This window comes from Corvus kubaryi, unplaced genomic scaffold (assembly GCF_017639235.1).
Source record: "Corvus kubaryi isolate FWS band 111438036 unplaced genomic scaffold, C.kubaryi_AGA036_p1.0 124, whole genome shotgun sequence".
NCBI classification, from domain to species: Eukaryota; Metazoa; Chordata; class Aves; order Passeriformes; family Corvidae; genus Corvus; species Corvus kubaryi.
In genome coordinates, this window is record NW_024580659.1 from 2,233,862 (window position 1) to 2,257,936 (window position 24,075).

The window sequence follows — 24,075 nt, forward strand, 5'->3', positions numbered from 1 at the left end:
CTCTCAAACCACACTGATGCCACCGCTCCTTGCAGTGCAGAAGGTTCCTCCACACTTACATTTCCCCGGCCATAGCATGGACTGGAAAATCCCCCTGGGCATGGCATGCAGTCTGGACCAAAGAACCCTTTGCAGCATCCAGGTTTCTGAAAAAAAAGCAAAATTGGTAAGGTATGATGTGACTTAACAATATCAAATTTGCAACGATGACTTACACATTCTTCTCACTTCACAACCATTACAGGCACCATGTATTGTGAGGAGAGATGGGCACTTCAAACTTCACCCATTAAAAAAATATATTCCCAAATAAACAAACTCTTTTCAACTCATCTGCAATGAGTATCCTAGAGGAATCCTGTGCTCATAATTCTGAAATTCTGGTCTTTGTCTCTGCCATGGAGGGAAACAGAATGTTGCATTTGGCACCTAGGACCTCCTGCACTTAAATTATTTTTCAACAATGCCCCTCTTCCTGCTCATAGCCTGTTCTTCTCAGAACAAACCATCATTTTCTGCTTGTTCTGTGACTTCAACACACAGGGTCCATGTTTTTTATGAACTTTTAATTCTTTAATAGCACTGGCCCACTCACTCTTACTTTATCCTTGCCCAGGACTGCATTCCTGTGGAGGGATGGAGCAGTCCTGGATTGCAGGCCCTGTCATGACTGTCCAAAGGAAGAACAATCATAATACAAACAATCAGCAGTATTTAATGAAACAACCACAAATCATTCCATAGAGCTGGCACTGTGAGAGCTCAGGAGCTGCAGACAAACACGCGGTCCATAAATTCACTGACAGACCTTCCCGAACCATCTGACAATGGTTCATAAACAGGATGCAATCACTTCACAGCTTACAGCACTTTCCCTGTGCTCAGCTTCCTCTGGGAGAAATGCTAAATCTGGGACACTCCAGTTAACACTGCACCATCATGGCTTCCTACAGCTTAGCTGGTCACAGCAGGGATGCCTTATTTTATTTACTTATTGCACTCAGGTTTAACTGAGCTGCTTTCTAACATTTGCAGCAGGTTGGTACCCTGTGTTCTCTCAACGGAAAAGCAGGCAGCTGGTTTATGTGATGGTCCTGGGGACAGCTTTCCTTTTGCTCCCATCCAGCCCTCTCAACTCAGAGCTCTTCTTGGTGAATGAGGAAAGGCAGAGCTGAGCTCCTTGCAGAGGGAATGTGCTCCTCCATCACACTCACCGTGACGGTTTGATTGCAGTACCTGGCGCACCCCTTCTTCAGGACATTCAGGCCTTGTGGATCATGGATGTAAACACATTCCTTTGGAGAGAGTGTTGGTTCCTGTACAAACAAAACAAGGCATCAGTACTGTAACCTTCCCCTTTGCTCTTTTGCAGCAGAGAGCAACTGTACCTATCTCTGAGCTGAGGAAGTTCACTGAGCAGCCAAGGTGAACTGCACACAGTTACGGCAGGCCTGGGATGAACCAAGGCACATGGTGGCCTCCTCTTACTCCCAAGAGTCCCCAAGTCTGAGCCAAGGTGCTGCCCTTTAGTTTTAATAATAGTATCTATGATAAGGGAGAGAGCAAGCACAGGGGGAGGAAGGGAGGGACAGGACCCAAGGGTGAGATAAGGGCTGCAGGCGGGAGAAAAAGAATAAGAAAGAGGGGAGGAAAGAGATAGGAGAGGGGAGAGAGTGGGGCATAGGGGGAGTAAGGAGAGGGAGGGAGGGAGGGAGGGCAGGAAAAAGATGAAGGTGAGACAAAGAGAGGAACACATAGGAGAAAGGGTTGCAAATAACTTTGGAACAATGCTCAGTGACCTGTCTTGGAGTTGAGCACAGGTAGAACTGGGCCCCAGATGATTCTGACTTTGCCAGCCTTAATCAGAGAGGAAAATGAGCAACCAGTGATTTTGCAGAGCTCTACTTCAGACATCCGTGCTGAGACTGCATTAGCAAGCTCTCCTGGAAGTCAGATCTCTCAGAGGACACCCAAGAGTTTAAGGGTGGTGAGCACCTCTCTGGCTTTCACAAACAACATCTTGGGTCTGGCCTTCACATTGTGACTTCCTGGAACTTGCTGTTCTGCTAACCTCAGCATGGGATAACTCAAACAGCAGCACTCCACTCCCCCTTGCTCCACCTTCAGCTAGCTCCGCTCATCTCTGAATCAACAGGGAGCAGAGGCAAGGAACAAACTGTTTCTCACTCCCTGCAGTGCAGAAAGGTTGTTGTGATTCTCTGCCTGTGATATAGGCAGTACTGGATGGTACTAGTGGAATCAGGCTTGCTTCTGAGACTCTGGAGGAGCTGGCAAACCCTGCATGTGAGTAGGAAAGCTCTGCCTGAGGCAGAGCACAAGTGCTAAAAGCTGCCAATCTACAATTTCATTCAGATCAGAATTTCTCACCATGGTCCACATTGATTCAGCAAGCAGACTTCAGACTAAGAGAGTGCACAGAGCAGTGAGTGGGCACCAGTCTGGGATCACAAGGCATGGATACATGCCCTCTAACAAGCCTCTCTACTGGCTGCCTTTCCTGCTCTCTATTTATTTGAAAGCGGCTGACTTAGAAACTGTCAGCATGTCTGTCATTATACAAAGAAATTACAGAAATAACTACAAATATTTACCATTTCCTTGCTTCCAGGTGGGCAAATGCTGTTGTTGAGAGTCTCACAGTCCACACAAGAGCCCTGTTAAGAAAAGAAGAGGCAAAAATATAATCTTCTCAAAGGAACCCCTTCCCCATGCCAAGAATGCTACAGAGCTACTGTTCCCAGTACATATATCCAAAACATCATGTGTATCTGAAATATTTAACTACTATTAGTTTCCACACTCTGAAATGTGCCAAGTTCATCATTTACATAAAATATCTCACGTGTCTCAAGGAGATGCTTGTACCTGCCTGAAGACCTGCCTGGGGTCTGTCTGCACTCTCTGAGTCTCTCTGCCACTAGACCTGCTGCTAGGCTGGAAAGGATTTTGAGCATCCAAGCAGCAAGACTCACTGAGTCAGCAAGTTATGTGGACACGCTGGCCCCTTGTGTCTCTCCAAACCTCTTGCTATTCAGAACCTCACCTTCTTTCTTCAGTAACCTACCAACGATCAAACTGGGGAGCAAGCACCTCAAATCCTGTATATGAAACAGTTCACGTGAGAATATTGCACAGCATTTGTAGCTCTGGCTACTGAATGCCTGCTTCCTGTCCAGGCTACAGGACACCAGCACTCAAAGAGGTGGGAACAAAGCTCTGTCAGCCAAGTTAGCAACTCTAGTGGGAAGAAGATCATATGAGGGAAAAGGCAGATATACTTTGGAATCAGAGGAAGGATGGGTGCACGGAAAGAACAACAACCTACCAGGAACATCTGCTGATTAGCAGGAAAGCAGTGCCAAGCACAAGCAGAAGAAACACTGACAGTGCTGCCAAAGTTCATACCAGGGGAAGTCTCAGACAGACCACATTTCCCAAATGCAGTTTACACAGCCTGCTTTTGGCCCTCCAGGTGAGTGTGGGGTACACAGCTGTGCTTGAGCATGAGAACGGGAGAAGCTGACTTACCATCACAATCTTATGTTGCTCTTCATTGCATCTGTGAGGCAAAATAGGAACGATTGAAGGAGGGATGAAGATGCCATCCAAAGTATGAATGATACCATTTGATGCCACAATGTCTCTCATGTTTAAGGGGATCCCTGATTCATCCATCAGAATTCTTCCCTGATGCAGAAACACAATTTTAGACCGTTAGACAGGATCAACTACATAAAGCCAATGCAGGAAACAGATGGTTCACAACATCAAGGGCAACTACACGAATGGTCAGGCCTCTTAGTGGAGTCACAGATTCGATAAGAAGCAAACCACTTCAACTATCTCTTTAAGTCCAGATTTTTAAGCAGAGGAGGAAGAAGAGATTGGGTGAAACCACATTGTTCAGAACAACACCAGACTTTCCCCAACACCAGACAGAACAACACCGGGGTTTGCTCCAAAGGGTTTTGATTCACGCTTACATCTGCACTAATGTTGATGGTCAGTATCTGGTTAGCCATTGTAACAATGTGTGGCATCATTATCAGTTGCTCTACAGTCACCTGAAACAAAAACACAAGGTACCATGAGAAAGCAGGGTCATTTCACTGCAGCTTACAGAATCCTTCCGTGATTCCTGCCACTTAAAAAACTTCTCAAGGGGACTTAACATTTACATTTCATGAAATACCTTAAAAACAAACAATGGGTCAGAGGGTAATCCAGGACTTTGTGTGAACTGTTTGCAGAACCACAAACACAGCAGTGCTGCTGGCAGCTGCCTTGGTTTTCATTCCTTGTTTAGGTAACTGCCCAGCACAGCTGAAATCAAGTCTCACTAACAGTGTCTCTTACTAATACAGCTGAAAGTAGGGTCAGACTAATAAGGGTTTTTCTAGGACATATTCAATAAACAATGAAAGTTCAGCCAGAAGCATAATAAAGAACATATTTTGACTGAAAAAATAAGCTTAAAGGCAGAAAAAAATTGCAAACTGCAGCTTTTGTACTGAGAAACTTAATGATTTGAGTAGAGAGAAGTTCTGAGAACCAGGACAATTGTTATTTTTGTGTCCTGCAGCAAACTCGGCTGGACAATATTTTCATTGTAAAGGCCATCCAACTAGGGAACACCAACACTCCAGAAAATTCAGAGTTTCTTGATGGAGAGCACAGCTGTCCCTTTTGGCAAGCCCTTTCATGGTAAACATTTTCTCCTCATCAGATCCTCATCACATCTCTGCTCCCCCAGGGGAAGTTCAGGAAGTAGCAACTAAAGTCATCAACACCGTGACCTCTATGCCAGACAAGAGAGTTGATAAGTTGTTGGTCTGAAGGAGGTCTGGAGTTAGAGCTGCTGCCTTACCGCTGCTGAAGTGTAGATGTGATGTTTCACCAGCTCCTGAAGCTTATTTATGCCCTAAGGAAAGAAGAGAGCATCAGAATCAGATACCCCTTCAATGCTCAGGAGTAAGAGATGGCAAGTACATTTTCTTCTAATCAATGACTGACAATGGCAATGCCTATAGCAGTGAATTCACTTGGTGAATAAGTTCCTTCATTTTCCCCTGCCCAAAGCTGGGGTGAGGAATGAAAGTCAAACACCAGATTTAAGCAATCTGGCTAACCACATTGCCCACTGCAGGTTCCAACCGCACCCACTTCTCTCCCAGAGCCTTACAGAAACAAACACATGGTTTAGCCATCCCCAGGAAGAACAGCTTTCAGCAACGACCAGATAAATTGCACAAAGTCATTCCAGCACAGCCCAGTGCAACTCAGTCAGCTCAGGATGTCTTACAGCGCTATGGGCTCTCACCTCTGTGAAAAGATAAATGAGCCTTCCATCTCTCAGCCTATCCACACCATCATTGCTGGGTACAAATACAGTGAAGGGGCCTGGTCCATCCAGTATTGCAGGCAGGCCACAGTTCTGCAAAAACAGTAGAAGATTTCATCATGGATCTAGCATGGGTTAGTGAGGGGGGTCCAGCAGGAAGTGAGAGGAAACATTAAACAATGCACTAAAGGCAGAGCAGTTGAAAAGCAAAGTGTGCAAGAGGCAACTGGACACCAAGGACAGGTGTGTGATATAACAGAGGCATAAGTGCCACAAAACCACAGCTGGGACAATGAAGCCACTGGTGGGAATGCAGCAATAATGAGCAAGGGAGTCCTGGGCTGATGCTCCCTGCATGCTTTAAACACACAAGCACACACACAGAGACTAAAGTGTGGTCAAGAACTAAACATGCTTTGGAGAACAACTCTCCAGGGACAAGGGGAAGGGGACATGGGGAGGAAGATGGGAAAGAGGCATGTACCCTTGCTGCTTGTGCCAGATCCCCTATAGATGTGAAAACTCCAATCTTTTCCATTATATTTGCTTAGGTAAAATAAGAAAATAAGAAATTACACAGAATAAAACTTTCAGAATAAGCCAAATTACTGAGATGTTTTTAAATGCTATTCAAAATTCCCCCCAAATCAGCAGCAGGCTTTGTACAGCAGCTTCCTGGGCAGACACAAACTTGCTTACCTCCAGTATAGTTTCAAATCTACTGAAGATCTCCATTGAAGCAAGAATCTCACCAATGGTTTTCTGCAGGAAGATACAAAGAGGAAAAACATGGCTGGGGCTGAAGCAAGCTCTGAGCACATTCTGGGATGCCCAGCTTGTGGTTTGCATGTAAAAATCTACAGGAGGCCATCAACCTCAAAGAGATGGGCACAATCTAATGATTATTTGTTCTCATTTAAAATATTTTTAACACAAAGACAACTTTTTGATTATAATTTCAAGATGCAGTACAGACCAATTAAAGAAAATCTTCATTTGATTTTTATGTGAAAAATACTCTTCAATATTTGTCCCGTAAGATACATATTCTGTAAGATACAACTGAAGAAGAGCTCATTTGCTGTGCTTTTATTCATGAAAGTAGAATTCTCTACGCATCCAAACACTGTAAAAGCATAATTGCAAGATTTTTATCTGGCTTATGCAATACCATTAGCTACTTTTAATGGTATTTTAATAGTACCTAACAGGCCTTATCAGAGCTGAAAACAAATAGCCTTTTCCCTTTAAAAAAAGCCTCACTGATTTGGAGGACTAATTGATTTTTTTTAAAGTGTTTATTCTGCTGTCCCATAAAAGAGAAGAAATATGAATGCTTTTGTACCTGTGAGTTTCTGAGGTTGTCAGTGCTGGCTTTTTTCCTGAGGCTGTTGACAATATGTATGATGCCATTGGCTGCTGGGAGGTTTGATTGCAAGATGTTGTACAGTTCCCCTGGCAGGTCTTGGTACCGGAAAGATTTGATGTATGTCTGGGTAATAATAATAATAATAGGTTATTTCCTTGTGGTACATCTGTGTTACCATGATAGAACTATAAATCAGTGCTTCCTGCCTAAGGATCAGCAAGGGGAAGGCACAGCCAGAGTTACTCACGAAAAAGTAAATTTAAGAGGTGGCCTGGGTATAAGACAAGCACCCCATTCTACTTGAGTTTGGGTGATACTTTGATCCTGAGTGGTACTTTTAAGTCTTATTACAGAAGAAACAAGACCTCACCTGGGACACCCTGCTCCAGAATTAAGTTTGACTGTGAGCAATGATTGATCACAGCTCTGGATCACAAAAGGATGCCCTGACCACCACATAAATGATTTGGAGGCAATCCTGGAACTACAGCTTTGAACACAGCTTTTATGGACTGATTATGCCTACAAGAAGTCTTCACAACAAAGCCAAAGCAGTCAGGCTCACTGAATCACAAGGTATGGATCCATGCACTGAAGCCTGCTGTGTGGGGGTGTCCCAAGGTTAACCTACAAACTAAGCATCCAAGTCTTGGTGCTGCAGCCATGATTCAAGTTCAGGCAAGCACAGCTTTCCTGTGCTTTTCATTTTACCATGTGCATTTTGAATTGTTCCTCCCTGCCCTAAACTTCAGTTCACATCACTGAGAGTTCTGTCTGAAACAAAGGAAGGGGAGGGCAGACTTCCCAGATCAAAAGACTCCTGAGTAAACAAACAGGAAAGAATTTTAAAAGGAGCATTGACACACTCAGTTCGGATTCCCCTGCTCCCAATAGTGCTTTGTCCTTTTGATGTATTATGACCCAGACCTCAAGGCCAAGGCTGGATCCTCAGAGAGGAAACACAGGGCTCTCCCCCTTGGCCACCTGTGAGCATGCAGGAAAGGTGCAGGATGGAGAGAGAGCAGTGTATACAGGAAAATGTGAGTCAATTGGGAAAGGAAGAAAAGAGCCTTCCTTATCAGAACACGACAGGGAAAAATTTTTTGCTAGGAGGACTAAGGAAAATAAAATAGAAAGAGGGGAAAAGAGAAACTAGAAGAGGAAATAATTCAGCATGTGGCTGTGTCCAAGCACACAAACTACACAGGAGCATGCAGTCTGAAGAGAGACTTTGTTGCGTCGTCCATGTCAGCCACATGGACATTGTAGCCACTGATGCTGTAGGGAAAAGGTCTCTTCTCCAGAACACAGGGCATATAGAGAGCATAGAAACACCATTCACATGTCATATTCTTGGTTGTCTGTGAGACAGGAGGTGTGGTTGCTTGGGGTGTCTGGTCTTAAACCACCTTGCTTTAGACTGCACAAAGAAACTTGCTGTTTTGATCATAGAAAAAAGGTTTTCTGGTGAAGAAAGCCAATCAAGGAAACCGTGCTCAGGCTCCAGTCTGTCCTATGTGAAAACAGTGACCCAGGCCTTCAGGGGACTCCTACCTGGCTAGTGAATGTCAGCTGATGTCCTGACAAGGTCCACATAGTCTTGGCTTTTATCATGTCTTCTATCAAATGCAGACCAGGAACAACGTGCATTCTGCACAGCTGCTCAGCAGTGGTGTCCTTTGGGGAGGAAAGCCCACATAAAAAAGATAAATGACACATTCTTTCGAAAAGTTAATTTACAGAACACTTTCTCCCAGCTAACACACACAGAGGAATTCTTAACATACAAGAGCTCTCCTCTTCATTTTGATTCACTGAAGGAGCACTCTGGCAAGACTCTTCCTTATGTTTGTGTACACATTCAAAGAGGGAGACTGATTAACCTGCAGGTGACTTTAGAGGAATCCCCCAGACAGAAATCCATTGGACTTGGACAATTTAAAAATCATCCTTGCACGCTCCAGATTATAAAATATGCTGAAGCTCCCCAAACACAATCTTTGCCTATGCTGGACCATGTAGGTGGTTTAATCTGCTGAAATTACACTTAGTTTCTTCCTTTCTTCTCTAGGTTTACCACCATTCATGTTTTTTGGAACAATCCTCTGTCAATACTGATTTTGGTGGAACTCATCCTTGGGGGAACAGGCCAACTAGGTAATTTGGGGGCCTCTCCTGATATATTTTCTATGGATCCAGAAGTTACTATTTTTTACCACTGGTCAAAATTCCAATACTTTGGCGTAATACTTGGCCCCTTTTGAAAATCACACCCTCAGGTAATAAAAAGTCATTTAAAGTTTTAAGAATAGTCATACATGAGAGGTTTGAGCTTTGAAAGAAGAATGGCCAGAAAGTCTTACGCTTCCTGACATTAAAAACAAACAAAAAACAACTGAAGTATTGAAGAAAGAAATAGAGGTCTTCAAAATAATGTGAGGGATGTAACATCCTCTAAAAGACTGCCACTTAACCAGACAATGAAAAGTATTCCCAAGAGATGATTTCTATAAATAGTGCCTGCCAAAGTTCATCTCTTGTGTCAATCAGCTTATAAAGGCTGCAGAGCTCAAGCAGGAAAGAACCTTAAGACAAAAATTTGCTAAAACCAAGAAAACTTACGTTGAATTCCATTCTATCAAGAATGGGAAGAAGGGATGGTACAAAGACTGTGAAGGGCCCATATTTAGTCAGCAACATTGAGCACCCAGAAGCTGTAAAAAGAGGAGCAGTGTGAAGCAGTTACACAGCAATGGTTTAACCACAGCAGTAATTATTCCTCTTGTTAGCTGCACTATTCAATCTACACATTATGAGCCTGGTGCAAGCAACAATTACTTGTTTACAAGGAAGCAGAGGGGGTTTGGCACTGCTACCCTGTCCCCAGTTTGCTCCATCCCCCAAGCAAAATAAAAAAGCATTTACCAAACATTTTCTTGGCGACGTTTAGTTTCCTAGTAAATCTTCCTCGCAAATTATGCTGATTTATTTCACCCAAGAGATCTTTATAGCAACTTCTCCCATCTCCAATCTCCCCTTCTTTACACACACAGCTATGAGACAAGGATGAAACATAACAAACCATTATAAACCAGTTTGCAAGATATTCAACAAATGCGAGTAGAACAACATGTCAGTATCTACACTTGGAAGACCAATGCCAGCTCTAAGAGCTTAGAATCATAGAATGGTTTGGATTGGAAGGGACACTAACTCTAACCCAAACTCCCCCTGCCATGGGCAGGGACACCTTCCACTAGACCAGTTTGCTCAGAGCCCCATCCAACCTGTTCTTGACCACTTCCAGGGATGCAGGTAAGGGCTGAGTAACTTCTGCCTAAACTGAGTGACAGGAAAAAAGATGCACATTTCTGCCAGGCAAACCAATTTGTATCTACCCAAAGAGAATGGAGACGCTTTCTCAGATACAAACAACATAAGGATTGTCTGCTCTAGAGTTCAGGATACAGATTGCCACAATATAATTATTCAGACCTTTCTAACTAGATATTCAGTCAGTTGTAGTCGTTACAGCATCTGAAAATCTGAGGTAAGGCATTAAACCCACAGGCTAAGTGACAATCTATCAAACAGCTCCTATGTGACCCCTTGGCTTCAGTGAGAAGCCAGCCCAAGCACATCAGGTAGCTACAGTTCATCTGGGACTCACTGAGGGGCCCAGAGAAGTTAATGACTTTTCCAGAAAAGCTTATCTACATGTGAAAATCTCCGTCCTGGTTCACACGGATTTGTAGTCATCACTCAGACACTACCAAAGATGTTTTTTCCCGTTTGGGCTTTGTCCAAGTATCAGCTCTGCTCTTTCTGTTTCAGCCATGCAAAGACATGTGACAACGGGAGGAATTTGACATCACTCCAGCCTCAGAGGGCTTGGTGCCAGCTGCTGGGGAACAGATATGTAAGGCAGGGACGGCGCTGAACACTGTGTCCTGCACTGTGCTAACAGATCTTCAGAAAGGGAGGCCACTGTGTGTTTCAGTCCTGGCCTGGAGCACACAATGAGCAAGTGGGTGCTAATAGTTTTAGCAGCATTGGAGAAGGAAGGATCAAGGAGATGGGATTGCTCTTTCCCTCTTCAGCGTCTCAGAGAAGCTCTACCTTTTCTTGAAAACACATACAATTCTTGGTGAAGCTTTCTCTGGTGTTTGAGAGGCCATTATGCAAAAATGATCCTATATCCGGCCATATTTCCCATCTAAGTGGTACCAACTCGTAGGTGTTTTGCTTCAAAGGACTATGTGAGGTCTGGTGTTTCTTCACTCAACTTCTCCCTTCCCTGTCACTCTGCAACTCTAATTTATTTATTGCTTACAGGCCTGGCTGGGAGAAGAGACAAAGTCTTATCCCTCAGAAGCAAATGTATGCAAATGTGAGCAAACAAGTCACACACCTCCCTTTTAATGATTGATTATTAACTGATAATAACTTTCTATCACCACTTGTAGCTTGGGGAGCTACATCTCCAGTTCATATTACAGAAGACTCTGCCACCCCAGATTTAAAGTATTTTGTGACCCACACGCAATTTAGTAATTCTAAAAAAAAGTAGTTTACAATTACTGATGTAAAACTCTACTTTCAACGGGTTTGTTACTAACAGGTTCTTCTCAAATGGTGACTCTGGCCCATACTCCTCAGATCACTGGCAGTTTCTTAAAAATTCAGCTCATCCAAACCCAGTTTCCATTCTAGCTGCAGAGTAAGCTTCTTTATTTGCAATTTTCAAACTGGCTTACCTAGGAGTCCCCTGAGAGTTAATTTCACACGTGGCAGTCACGTCGCAAAGATACTGCCGGCAATCGCTGGGAAGTGCCAAACACTCGGATGAAGGAGTTCTCCTACTCATCCCAGGCTTGCAAACACAAGTTGCCTAAGGGAAGGCAACACAGTGATCATAGAGCTGCATGTACCATCTTTTACCCTGTTCGTTATCCTACAAAAGAGCTGTCTAGTTTTCCTTTGCAAAATCTGAGGTGATGAGAGCAGATTTGACCCACACATTCATCAGTTCATTTGAACAACTTCTCCCCTGGCCATTTTTCAGACCTTGGCTGTTATTGCCCTTACCTCTCCTGGACGTCTGTAAACACAAATTGTAGAGTTTTCTGGACAGCCTCCATTGCTGTCAACACAAGGGTTGATGGGCTGGCAAATCTTTCCATCTCCTTGAAATCCTTCTTTGCAGGTACATTGATACGCTCGTGATCCAAGAGCTTTACATGCAGCAAAGGGGGAACATGGAGAAGGAGTACAAGGATCCTGAGCTGCAATTAAAGAGATTAGATGTGAGCAGAACCAAACTTCTGTTTTCAAAACAGCACTCAAGTGCAGCACAGAAGGCTGCAAAAGGCATGGAAAGAATGGAGCATACGGAATTTGTACTATTAAACTTCGAAAATTTCACAGGAAAATGAAATAATTCCAGAGAGCAGACATTTGGGGGTTTTTATTCTGAGCCATTTGGATGACACATTTTCCATGTTACTTCAGAAACAAAAGTGTGAGTGACAGAGGATGCTTGGACTGATTCTGAATTTGCATTGTGTCTGAGGATACATGAAACTGCAGTTTGGTCAGAAAAACTGTAAAGAGCCAGTGAAAGCAGCTATCCATAGCTAGCTGATCACGTGCATCTTATCAACTTCCTTTTAAGGAAACCAATTCACAAATTTAAATTTGAAATCAGTGAAGAAGTCCTCTAATTCCACACATTATTTAAACTGGTTCAGACTCACCAATATCCTGCTGTCATTATTTAGTACATACTTACAAGCAAGTGCTGGATGGAGCCTGCAACTCTATTCACTTCTTGCTTTCATGACCAAGTGAGAGGAGAGCCAAAAGCTTAGCCCTTAATCTTAAGGGGATTCATGAAAAAATAGGTTCTTAAGCCTCTGCAGTGAACAGAGTGTTAACAGTAATCAAAATCCTCTGCAGGTACCAGTGCAATAGGATTTTTTCCCAACAGGACCATTTAGGGTCATGGAGAGGTTTCTCACCTTGGCAAGTGCTGCCCTGTTTTCTGTAGCCCAGCTTGCAGTCACACACGGCTGTCCCATCCCTCACCACACACTTGCTGTTGGCCTCACACGTCACACCTTTGCAAAGGGGGAGCTCTGCAATCACACAGCAAAAAGAGTTTCCCTTTGAGTATGTGGGGCACTGGCAGAAGATATAATTCACCTTACAGAATACCTGGAAATAAAGGCAAATGTGGTTTCCTCTGCCAAGGACCCCAAGCTGGCACAAAAGCCAGAGGATATGAGCAGTGCAAGCAGCTCTAAGCTCCTGGCAGCCTAGGTAGTCAGGTCCCCCAAGGCTGAATGAAAGGATCTAGCTGGTTTCCAGAGAAAGAACAGAGGCATACAGAAATGGTACATCTTGACCCCTGCTCTTCCCTCTGTCTCGATCTCCAATGCTCCAATCATCTTTCCTCTATATTCCCAACATATCCAGTGTCCCCCTGCCCCTTTAGGGACACATGCACCCAAGCCCATATCATAGGTTGCTCTCCCAGCCCCTCTGCAGCTAGCAGTGTGTTTACCTTGGTCACACCGGGGGCCCGTGTAGCCTCCATAGCACGTGCAGCTCCCATTCCCAGCGACACCGCTGTTGCATTCCCCGTGCACACAGTCACACTCTGCAAGGGAAGTCCAGACAAACCTTCAGCCCTTCTGCTGCCTGGCAGTGCAAGGGGCTCCAGGAACACATTGGCCAGCTGCCCTGGGACTTGGCATCCTGATTTCCCACTAATAATCCACTAGCTCCTTTTAAAAGTTGGCCATGCCAGTCAGAGCTTTGAGAAGGTAAATTGCATGTCCTGGGCTCAAGAAGACAAGGTAAGAGCAGCCCTGAACGCAAGGTCTAGACCAGCTTTTCAGGCACATGTTTTAATATATGAGCACAACCACCAAGATCACACCTATCTCACCTGTGGGGACACAAGGAAGCAGGAGCTAGACAAAAAGGGCTCCTGTGACAGACAGGCTGCACTGCCCATAAATCACTTCCCAAAATGTCATACCTGCGAGGCAGAACAGTGTGTAATCATTTTTTAAAAGAGGGCAGCAAGAAAGAAGTTGGGAGACAAGTGGAGCTGTTACAGAAGTCTGAAAACAGTTGGGAAGCGAGTGTGGGTTGTTTCAGGGATGTAGGTAACAGCCTGGCTAAAAAGAGAGAGGAAAGTGGGATAGCCCTGATAAGGGGGGAGAGAGAGATATTTACAATAGGAAAAATGGACTGTTTGAGTGAAAGCCTGACAATAATTTGTTTAATGGGACAGTGCAGAAGGGCACAAAGACAAAATGCCCAGACACCTGCTACTGAACACTGCCAGCTCTCTGTCACTTTCCCTCTCTCCAGCACCTTCCTCACTCAACGTCCCCCTCCTCCTTCCTTGTTTTCAGTTATTTTTGTGAAGGGTTCACTTCAAAGACTTGTTCTTACCTGACTGACAGTCTGAGCCAAAGCGATTTTCATCTCGGCAATTCTGGCAGCCATACCCACTGTACTGCTCCTAGAAGGGCCCCAAAATGTGCCAGATATTATTTTTCTGTATCACTCTGTTGTTTCACACATGGTTATAGTTCAAACTCTCTCCTCATTTTTGATTTTCTGTGATACCTGAAGCAACACAGTGAAGAAAACTGATCTGCTCAGTGCTCCAGTCCTAACCAGCCCCCATGGGAAAGGAGATCCCAGTGTAAGCTGATACACAGAGGGCATACCAATGCCAGGAAACTCTGGTGGGCACTGAGGAAATAATGTTCTAATTAGAGACAGACAGGAATGTTCCAGCTGGCTCCTGATATCTCTCTGAAAAAGGAATCTGGAATTCACTAATACCAGTGGGATTTTTTACATTGATTTTACAGGGCTCAGGGACCTTCAGCATATATTTTAGTTGATATAAGGTGTCTTTGACTTAAGTCCAAAATCAACTTTTCTCAAAGATGAGTCCAAGAGGTAGGATTTGAGCTGTTAATTGAGGATGCTGTAAAAATACACAGTTCATCAGGGAAAGTTTCAAGTCTGACACTGATTCATTACCCTATACATTTCAGAAACACTGCTCTATCCAATTTAAATGCGGAGGAATTGTTTATGCTTTGGTTGTACTAAGTCTGGGCAGTAAAGAAAAAAGAAAAAAATATCTGCCCTAAATTCTCTTTCTGGTCTCTCCTGCTTTTCCTGAGAGACGGAGCCTCTGCCTACCTTGGTACAGCTCATTAATAGCCAAGTGTCTCAGGGCTTCTTGCAGCCACAGACTGACACTAATTATTTCAACTGGTCAGGGGTTAAATTCATGCAATTCTTTCTTAATTTCACCCTCGAGATTCTTCCCAACTCCACACCATCACCAATAGCGTTTTAGTGCTATTGCAGACCACACCAATGCTGCAGGAAAACCACAGACACTGATGCTGGAATGGAAGGAGCTGCAAATGGCCTTTCAGGCAGAAGGGCAGCCTTCACCCAGAGCACCTGCACAGACACCACACAAAAAACTCCCTCTGGCAAAGCACATCACCCTCGGAGTAAATTGTGCACTGACCTTGCAGATGCAGGTCCCATTTTGCTGTATACCATCCAAGCATGTCCCATGACCACTGCAGGGATTTTCAGAGCCACCTGGACACTCTAGCAGGTAAGAGACAGGATAGATGAGATTAGATTGAACAATCAGCACCTTTCCATCTCCTTCTCTCCTGGGTATTCCAGCTGTACAAAACAAAGGCCTGTTCACCAGCAAATGATCCAGCACGCCTAACACTGGCCCAGAGGTGCAAGGTCTAAGGAAAAGTCCCAACAAGACTGAATTTCAACAAAGGCACTGAAACATTTTTTGAGGTTGGGCCACTGATGCCAGCAGCACTGAGAGGTGAGGGCAGTTCTGGAACTTGGGACAGACAGGAGCCTGCTTTGCAAAGACACTGAGCATTTTCAGCTCTCCCAGACCTCATGAAGAGCTGGAAGCATGCCCAGAAAAACATGGTCCACACATCTTTAGAGTGAGGTACCCCCACATTCTGGGGACTATTTCTGATCATTTTAGGCACGTAATTCCTCTGATGAAACCAGTTGCTTATTCAAAGCCAGTGTGAGAACAGGCTCAAGCACTCAGTCTCCCATTTTCTGCAGAACTGGAGGGGGTCTTTCCATATTCCATCAGTCAAACGTGTGAGAAATGTTCAGCTTAGTAGGCCTTGCTTTTGGATTTTTGAGACAAGACAAAACAAATTCTCATTACTTGGCATAAATCTGAGTGGGAGTTTTGGGATGGTTATTTTCACCTTGGGTTGGAATTGCTAAGTATTTTCTGTGGCTGACTGAACTCCAGACTATAGAGCAGCACACGTGGCACACGCACTGCAGACTAGAGGGATATCAGAAAGATCTTCCTCTTCCTTTGGAAACTTTCGTAAAGAGGAACAAAAACATCCCTTTCCAAAAGTTTATTTTTATAGAAGAGACAAAAGGAAGTTCCCCCACAGGAGGTTATGTTATGTGTTAAATGGGATTCAACTCATCCGGAGCAAAGAGATTATGTGCTGAACAGACAGATATGCTCCCAGACAGATAACAGAGACCTTGTGCGTGTTCAAGGAATAATGAAAATTAATCACCTCTCTATATATATATTTAATGCCTCCTATTAAAACTGTTTTGACCTGTTCAGCAGCTAGAGGTTGCAGTAAAAAACCCCAAAACTTACCATAGCACTCCGTACCCCAGAATCCTGGACAGCACTTTCTCTCCTCAATTTCCTTCTTACACATGTGATGGCACCCTGTCAGGGAAAGGGTATTTTCTCCTAACTTGACAGAGTATCTTAAAAAAAACAAACCAAGATTATGATTACTCCACAAGCCCAGCACAGGCCTGCTGGAGGGTTTCTAGGCGATCACACTGCAGCACCCTGAGCTCTGAAGGGAAGGAAGGGCCCTCATCCCCTGTTCCATGCACACAAACACAAGAGGTTTTGCTCCTGGTATGTCCTCTCTAAAGAGGCCCATTGATTTGAACCTCAAAGATTGGTTACAAGAAATCTGTCAGGGACTGGGCATGAGAAGGCATCTTGCATCAGGATGGAAACCTTCGGTGCTGGAGGGTTAAACAGCACAGAAACAAATTTAGGATTTCCAGGGTGACTCAGCATTCGACTTCACATCCAAAATAAGCTTGAAAGAACAAAATCTCCTTTCAGGACTTGTCCCTTTCTGTCTTTTGCTAAAGACTCCAGATCGAGATGCAGTAAATTTGGATTTAATAGCTGTATTATTCACAGATTCTCTGTTAAATCTTGGACAAATGCCTTAAATCCCCCAACAGAAGCATCTTCTTTTCAATCCATCATCCCTTCCCTCTACCCACAGGGTGAGTCCTTGGTGGCAGTACCTCTTGTTCTGCACGTACACAGTACAAAACTATTCTTGGGTCTGTCCAACAACCACCAAAGAGTAGATAACACTCAGAAAAGCTGCATAGATTCACATTATTCTTACACTTCATTTTATTTTTGGCCCCACATCCTTCCCAAAAGGAACTTGGAAACTGTCTCAATAGCATTGCTGCTTTGGCTTCCATCTGACTCCTGTGTGTGCAAAAACTGCTATAAACTGCAAAACTGCCACTGCTATTTTTAAAGTATTTTGAGGGAATCACAGAAAGAGCAGACAATGGAGCTATATATTAACAGTTAACATTCACTGCTGAATACATACACAAACAATAATCTATAGTGTTTCATTTTACAAAAGCCTTGTAGTAAATTCAGTTTTCTTTCATTCTTTTCCTACCAGCCAAACTCAACAGAGTATGAGCAAGGAACACATGAACAAGCAATTGTCATAAAGTGAACTAGGAAGGTAAAAAGTTCAGAGGATTATTGCTGGAAGCTGGGAGGATATACAAGGGGAACTATCATTATATTATTTTCCTAATAAGCCACTAAGGAATTCTGTGCCTGAAACAGGTTTCTATGCTAGACAGACCTCTGTTAAATTGCTACAGCAGGATTAGCAAACTCAGGTTGTTTAGGGCAAGTTAAGAGGTTATTGTCATTTAATTTGTTCTGTGTATATAGAACCTGCCCAGCAGAAAGTCTGTGGGATTTGCAAGGAGACAAAAGCAACAATAAGAGGGGCCATAAACCCATCTGAAAACAAAACTCCTTGGACCTTTACAGCTCAAAACCACGTGTGTGTTCTCCTGAAGACACACACTACTCCCTGCCTAGCAGGGCTGTGCCAAAAACTTAACACAGTTAGGAAATAGGCCTTACCTGCAGTCCCTTACTCCTAATCTTTGGGTGGTCTTTAACCAGCCTCTTGGACACAACATTTTAGGCACTGCAGCACAAGAAGTACATGCTGTATTCAAGGTGAACATCGTCTTGACATTGCATCGCATGGATTTTAACTTTAAAAGAAAAAACAGAATGGAAATAGCCCCAGATTAAATTGTTATCCTAGGCACTTATCTTGCCAATTTGTAATACCTTTATCAAGTTGCACCATTTGTTAGATAGCACTGGGGAGGGCAGTGGCCAGTGCAGCTGCTGGGAGGTACCACACACTCCCATGGGCTAAACCCCCCTGCCGTGGTGCTGCATGCTTGGATCCACCTGGATCTCAGCTAGAAGCAACAGGGCAGGCCACAGCTATCTTATCCTTCCTCTGCAACCCACAGCAAAAATTCTATCCATTTCTAAAATAATCACAACTCTGCACTGCTAATTTCAGCTGATCTTTTACAAACACGTGGTAGTGATGTGTGAGGACAAGCCCTAAATTCACAACCCTTGCCAGAAGACACTGAATTAAAAGGCAACACAGCATTTATCTTTTCCATGCCACTCATAAAATCCAGTTCACTGGGTGTTTCATTGCTGTTCCACGGGTCTGCAGAGCTGACTGTGTTAGTTCAGTCTATTTCCCAGAGCCAGGAGCTGCTCACAGAAATATTTCTCATGGCAATTGTTTTTGAGGAGGTGCAGGGTGGTGAATGAAAAGGAAAGGTGCTCTGCACCTCTCTGAACACCTTGATGCTTTGACCCCAGGTGAGAAGGACTCCATAAACATTGGCGTGAAGATCAGGTAGGACACTTGGATATATCACATGGCTGGCGATTAAATCAGCTAAGTCCTTCCACTCAACCAGAATAACTTTAGGGGTTTGGTTTTCCTCACAGGGCTTTCCTGCACCACCTCGCTTCTCCAAATGAAACACAGCCAGAGCAGATGTCAAAGCACAGCCCCAGAGTGAAGGATCATCACATGCCAATCTATCATTAAAACTCGTGACTTTGCTCTAAAAGATTTCCTTGAATTTCTAAGCTTCTGGAAACAAGCAGCTGCATGGAAACCTCACTGGTAATTTTTAAAAAAGACAGTAGTTGCCCCTGCTGATGACAGAGAAAAGCTGAGAGGCATGAGCTGTGTATGCCCCAAAAGGTCATTGACTGGAAAAAACTCACAGAGCTCATCTCAACGGTGCCTCTACAGGCACTGTATTTTCTAAAAATAAAAATATTAGATCAAATTTTGGGAGGAGGCCTTGATCTGGAATTTTTAAGCCAATCCTGAACAATGCTGTTAATGCAGCAGTTCTCCTGTCCCCAGAACTCCTTGTTTTGGATTCCCATCAGCAATCTCAGCTTTGCTTCCTCTGAACTTAAGCCCAAATACATACATTTGTCTCAAGGCATGGGAGGAAGCCCATAGCTTCCCATCAGTTATCAAGAGCTCAGGAAAGCCCTCCCAGATGATAGCCAGCCGACCCTGTCAGGAAAACCTCCTGAGAGATAACCCCCAAGTCCACAGGGACATGTCCCTGGAATGTTTCCTGACTCGTTCCCTCTGACTGGAGTCGTTGAGCTTTTTCTCATGTTTATGGATCCACCTTCTGCAGCCATCCATGCAAGAATGCCACCCGGTGAAGGAAATTATTTCTGTGGCTGTGGTTGCCCTTTCCATGGATATTAACTTCTAGTTGTGCTTCTGAGGCTTTCCTACCATACAGCAACCTCCAGTTCCCCTGGCAGCAGAATCCCCAAAGAACCTGTTATGTCAAGGACTCCCTTGCATTACAAAGAGCTCAAACCCAGTCTGAGATCCACCAAATCCACCTCTCCTATGAGCACCAGCTTTACTAATGTTATCCAGCAGAACAGAGATCAGCTTTGCTGTTCCTTATGCTTCCACCAACACAGAGCAGTCAGAGGAGATTTCCTGTTTTTCATGGACCAAAACAGAGAAGACAAACAATATGGACGAATAAACAAGGTGCTGCCTCCAGAGTACTCTGCCTCTAAAGATCAGCAGTGCCATTGATGGGGTAGGGAAGAAGTCCTTCCAACCATTTGATTGGAGCCTAAATTAGGACTCCAGATTAAAGCTGGGCTTTTGAAAGGAGCCAGTTGAAGGCAGGAACACAGATGTCACAGAACAGCACAGCTCCTCTCTTTCTAGTTCCACCAAATCCCAGCATTAACTTTCCCTGAGACAATGCCTTGGAAAAAGGAATGGGAAGATACCTGAGCAAGAAATACAGATGTAGACTCCTTCCTACGAGTTAGAATTATGCCACAAACCTTTACCAGGTATCTGAGCCACTCTACCTGTTTCAAAAAGACCACATAAACAGTAGAGAACCAAATACTAAATTAAATTCTCCAACCTTCTGCTTCATCTGCACTTTCAGGCATCAGACACAGTTGGGCCATTAGATGTGTCCTCTGTCATGGTGGTGGAGGAAGACACCATTATTCATACATTATCCTATTTCCCTTCTCCTTCCTTCATCAACGTGGCTCCATTTCTCAATGGAAATGAAGAGTGGGAGAGGTGGATGTTTGCCATTCTTCCCTGTTGGCATATTTAATTACTTGCAGGCCTCTAAGAAAAGACAGTTATTGTGGAATCCCCCCATCCCTACTGGGACACTTCATAAGCTTTAGGCAGCTTTCCAGTAAGACCTTCCCCTTTTTATAAGGAAATATGCTTGTGTCAGCAGCAACAGGCAGGAGGAAAGAGGAAGAAAACAGCTGACTGGAAAAGTATTAAAAAAAATATTTCCCTTCTTATTTGAGTGACAGAACTGATGAAGCAGTCATTTTCTGGAGAGTTTTGTGTCTTAGGAAAGCAGAAGAGGGAATCAAGGGACAAAAATGCAACAGTCCAGATACTCAAATTCTGGAGAGGATGAAAGACAGACAGAAGTTTGAGTCTGAAGTGGCTCCTGGGACACAGCCTCATGGAAAACAATGATGCACTGCTCCCTTGGGCTCATCTTTGCTGTTTCTAAGTGTGAAGCCACTGGAAAGGAAGCAGCAAGAGGGAATGTCTGTCCCTGTGATGCAGCAGGGCTACCTGGTGACAGTCACTGTTCTGATCAGGTGATGATGTGAGCCTGGACTGGATCACAGTTTATGTACAAAGGAACAGAAAAGGAGGACTAATGCTCCCAAATATCTCCAAAATGAAAAGAAGCTTTTAAAACAGAAGACATCCAACTGCAGCCAAAAGAAGTTAAGAGCCAGGGTGCCCCTGTCTTCCAGGCTGTGCTGTGCTCTCTCCCTGCACTCAAATGCTTGTGCAAGAGCAGCTACTGCTCTCTGCGCTCAGCTGACACACATTGAAGCTTCTGGATGCTGCTGTGTTTCCTTCCCTCCTCTCTGAACAGATGTCCCTCACTTCTCAAGTGCTCGTTTCTTGTACTCCACCTCAAAAGAATAAGCTGGGAAGTATTTCGTAAGAGCTAGTTTAATTCCCTCATTTTCACCCTTTATCTTTTCCTCCCAACCCAGAACACAAATCCTTCTGCACGGCAAAAAATCTCAAGGAAGAAAAAAAACTTATTTGGACGTCAGTGTTCAGCTCCAACAATCCTGGGAGCCAGTTCTGGAAATAGCCATTATCTAATGAATCACCAAGTTTCCAGCGCATTTGTCCTTTACAAAATAGAGCTGGAGACACATGCTTGAGTCATTATAGCCACGTACCTCCCCAGGAAGTTCTCAGTAACACTTGAGCTGAACAGACCAGCAGCTCCTGGACACACAAACCCTTCACACTTGTTCAAGGGACACCTTTTAGCATGAGGATGACCAATCAAGCTCAGAGATCACATAAGATCTTCCATTGCCCTGGGTGTTTCCCAGCATCTCAGCTGCAGAGGTCTGGAAACATGGGGATGCTGAGACCACTCTCCTCATTTCCCACCTGCCTCCATTCCTCCTCCAGCACAGCTTGGGATTGGCCTCCTCCCAGCAGAAAAACTTTCATAGTTCTCACATCTGCTGCATCTTCCCCAGCCCACAGCAAGAAGTATAAAAAACCAAGTCAGACTAACAAATTCACTCTCATGTTTGAACCATTAAAGCTGAGCCCTGACATAACATCACTGAAAAACAGCACAAAATCTCTCTTCTCTCTCAATGGCCCATGTGAGCCAACAAAAGCCTCCTGTGGAAGCACTCCTATTCCAATCAAATCCAATGGGTATCCTAAACTACCAGAGAAGGCTTCATTAGATCCTTATTTTTCCTTATCTCCCATTAAAACCTTTCAAATGTTTCTTCTCTTTCTCTATAAAGAGGGAACTTTTTGAGGAAAAAAACTCTAAAAGGGAGTTTTTCTTGGATTAAATAAACTGCTTCAGAGGTGATTCAAAACATTTAACTTCTCCATAAGTGGGTACTCACTACCTGATAATGTAATGGTTTCCTGGCAAGCCAGACTCCTTAGTGATTGCAGAGATCAACAGACTGTCTCCAAGTAGAGAGACCTACATTTCCACTTACACCAGCTGAAGACACGAGTCCACATCTCTGAACACAATCTGGAACCCATCTGCCTGGACCCCTAGAGACACTTCAGGTTTGTGCTCAAGTCACCTTAATGATCCTACAAGCCTTCCTAGTAGTCATTTATAGTCCTTTCACGAAAGAGTCTATACAAAAGCTTGCACCCAAAGGTCTGACACTGAAAAACCTTTCTAGTCCTCTGGCTTTTTCTAAATCAAGTCCTTAAGACCCACAGGTCTGCTCATTCCCCACAGGCCTTGCTGTGTCATTCAAGACAAGACAACCCTCCACAGGGAGTTTCCCTTCCCCAGGGAATTTCCAAATGCCCCCCACAACTCCTGGCTTAGCAGGCCAGTTCGTTCCTCCAACAGCAGGACACAAGGAGGGGGATGGCAGAAGACAATATAATGTGAATTAGTGTAAATTCCAGCCCACAGGAACTGGGCTGCCTCCCCATGGAGTCTAGAGAACAGATCTACAAAGGCATCACACATTCTCCTAGATGCTGCTGCTAAACGCAAGAACAGAGATGAAGGAATCAAAAGAAAATCAACAAAATTGAAATAAAATGGAAGTATTCAACAGTCCTTACTGAGGAGCTCTTGGGAAATATACTTGAAACAAACTGTTGCAAAGGAACAAATTGATGAGATTGTAAAGATTTTTTTAAAGTAAAATTCTCCTGGGAAACTTATGGAGCTGTCCTGATGGATACGAAGTTCCCATCCCACATACTGAAACTAGCAGAAGGCAAAGATGCTGAGTATTTCCCTCTGATACTGCTACTTTCAAGTTCAATGCCGAACACAGACACAAATTTAATCTGATTTAAAACTCAGGTAGCTCCCTTCAACCTTATATTTAGTTCCTCAGTTTGGACTACAGAGAAGATACCTTACAGCCCTACAGTTTTTACGGATGTTATTCTGCACCTAACTAAATGTAAATGAAAAAACGAGTAGTGGAGAGGACTATTTCCTACCATGCTACCGTCCGACCATGAAGAACTGTTCAATGAACATTTAAACAAAGACTTACAGACTTACCTTCTGACTCTGGCAGTCAGCTGTGGGAGTGAAGCATGCTGCTAAGAAGAAAAACAGCAATCCAGGAGGATGCATTTTCATGCTTTTACAGGCAGGACCCTTTACACAAAAGGGGTGGCGAGAGAGGCTGCAATTTCTGTAAGATAACACCGCCTACTAAGAATCAGATCCAAGACAAACCAGAGGTTAAAAGTAAACAGGGAGAGAGCATTTTTGCACTGTGCTTTTTGGCTGCAAAGCCTTCAGAAATGGATCTGCTACTTCTAGTGTTATTTCTGAATCAACATAGCCTTTTTCTTTCCATTCTTTTTTTAAAAGCACAGGCAGAACTCCTTAGTAAAAGGTTTACTCAAAACAGGAACATCTACGGATTTCCTCTTACATATCAGTTCAAAACAGAAGGAAGGAAATCCTTAGTTTTCAACTAATTGGAATGAAAAGAGGTTAACTGTATGCTTAAAAGAAGGCA

The 24,075-nt window shown here is 43.9% G+C and overlaps 1 protein-coding gene across 1 annotated transcript in view; it reads right to left on the bottom strand.

The window, feature by feature from the left end:
* Positions 1-23,916, bottom strand: part of STAB1 (stabilin 1) — a 51,891-nt gene extending 27,975 nt beyond the window's left edge. Inside the window, exons 1-21 of the mRNA XM_042017909.1 lie at positions 23,607-23,916; positions 18,037-18,173; positions 16,468-16,583; positions 15,307-15,392; positions 14,199-14,268; positions 13,297-13,392; positions 12,752-12,868; positions 11,820-12,016; positions 11,489-11,622; positions 9,657-9,784; positions 9,354-9,445; positions 8,286-8,408; positions 6,708-6,854; positions 6,062-6,124; positions 5,342-5,455; positions 4,889-4,942; positions 4,005-4,085; positions 3,550-3,708; positions 2,613-2,675; positions 1,215-1,316; positions 60-146 (exon numbers count right to left, since the gene is read on the bottom strand). Of these exons, the coding sequence (XP_041873843.1) occupies positions 60-146; positions 1,215-1,316; positions 2,613-2,675; positions 3,550-3,708; positions 4,005-4,085; positions 4,889-4,942; positions 5,342-5,455; positions 6,062-6,124; positions 6,708-6,854; positions 8,286-8,408; positions 9,354-9,445; positions 9,657-9,784; positions 11,489-11,622; positions 11,820-12,016; positions 12,752-12,868; positions 13,297-13,392; positions 14,199-14,268; positions 15,307-15,392; positions 16,468-16,583; positions 18,037-18,173; positions 23,607-23,687 (2,247 nt within the window). The 5' untranslated portion in view covers positions 23,688-23,916. The remainder of the gene's footprint in view (positions 1-59; positions 147-1,214; positions 1,317-2,612; positions 2,676-3,549; positions 3,709-4,004; positions 4,086-4,888; positions 4,943-5,341; positions 5,456-6,061; positions 6,125-6,707; positions 6,855-8,285; positions 8,409-9,353; positions 9,446-9,656; positions 9,785-11,488; positions 11,623-11,819; positions 12,017-12,751; positions 12,869-13,296; positions 13,393-14,198; positions 14,269-15,306; positions 15,393-16,467; positions 16,584-18,036; positions 18,174-23,606) is intronic.
* Between the last annotated feature and the right edge of the window lie 159 nt (positions 23,917-24,075).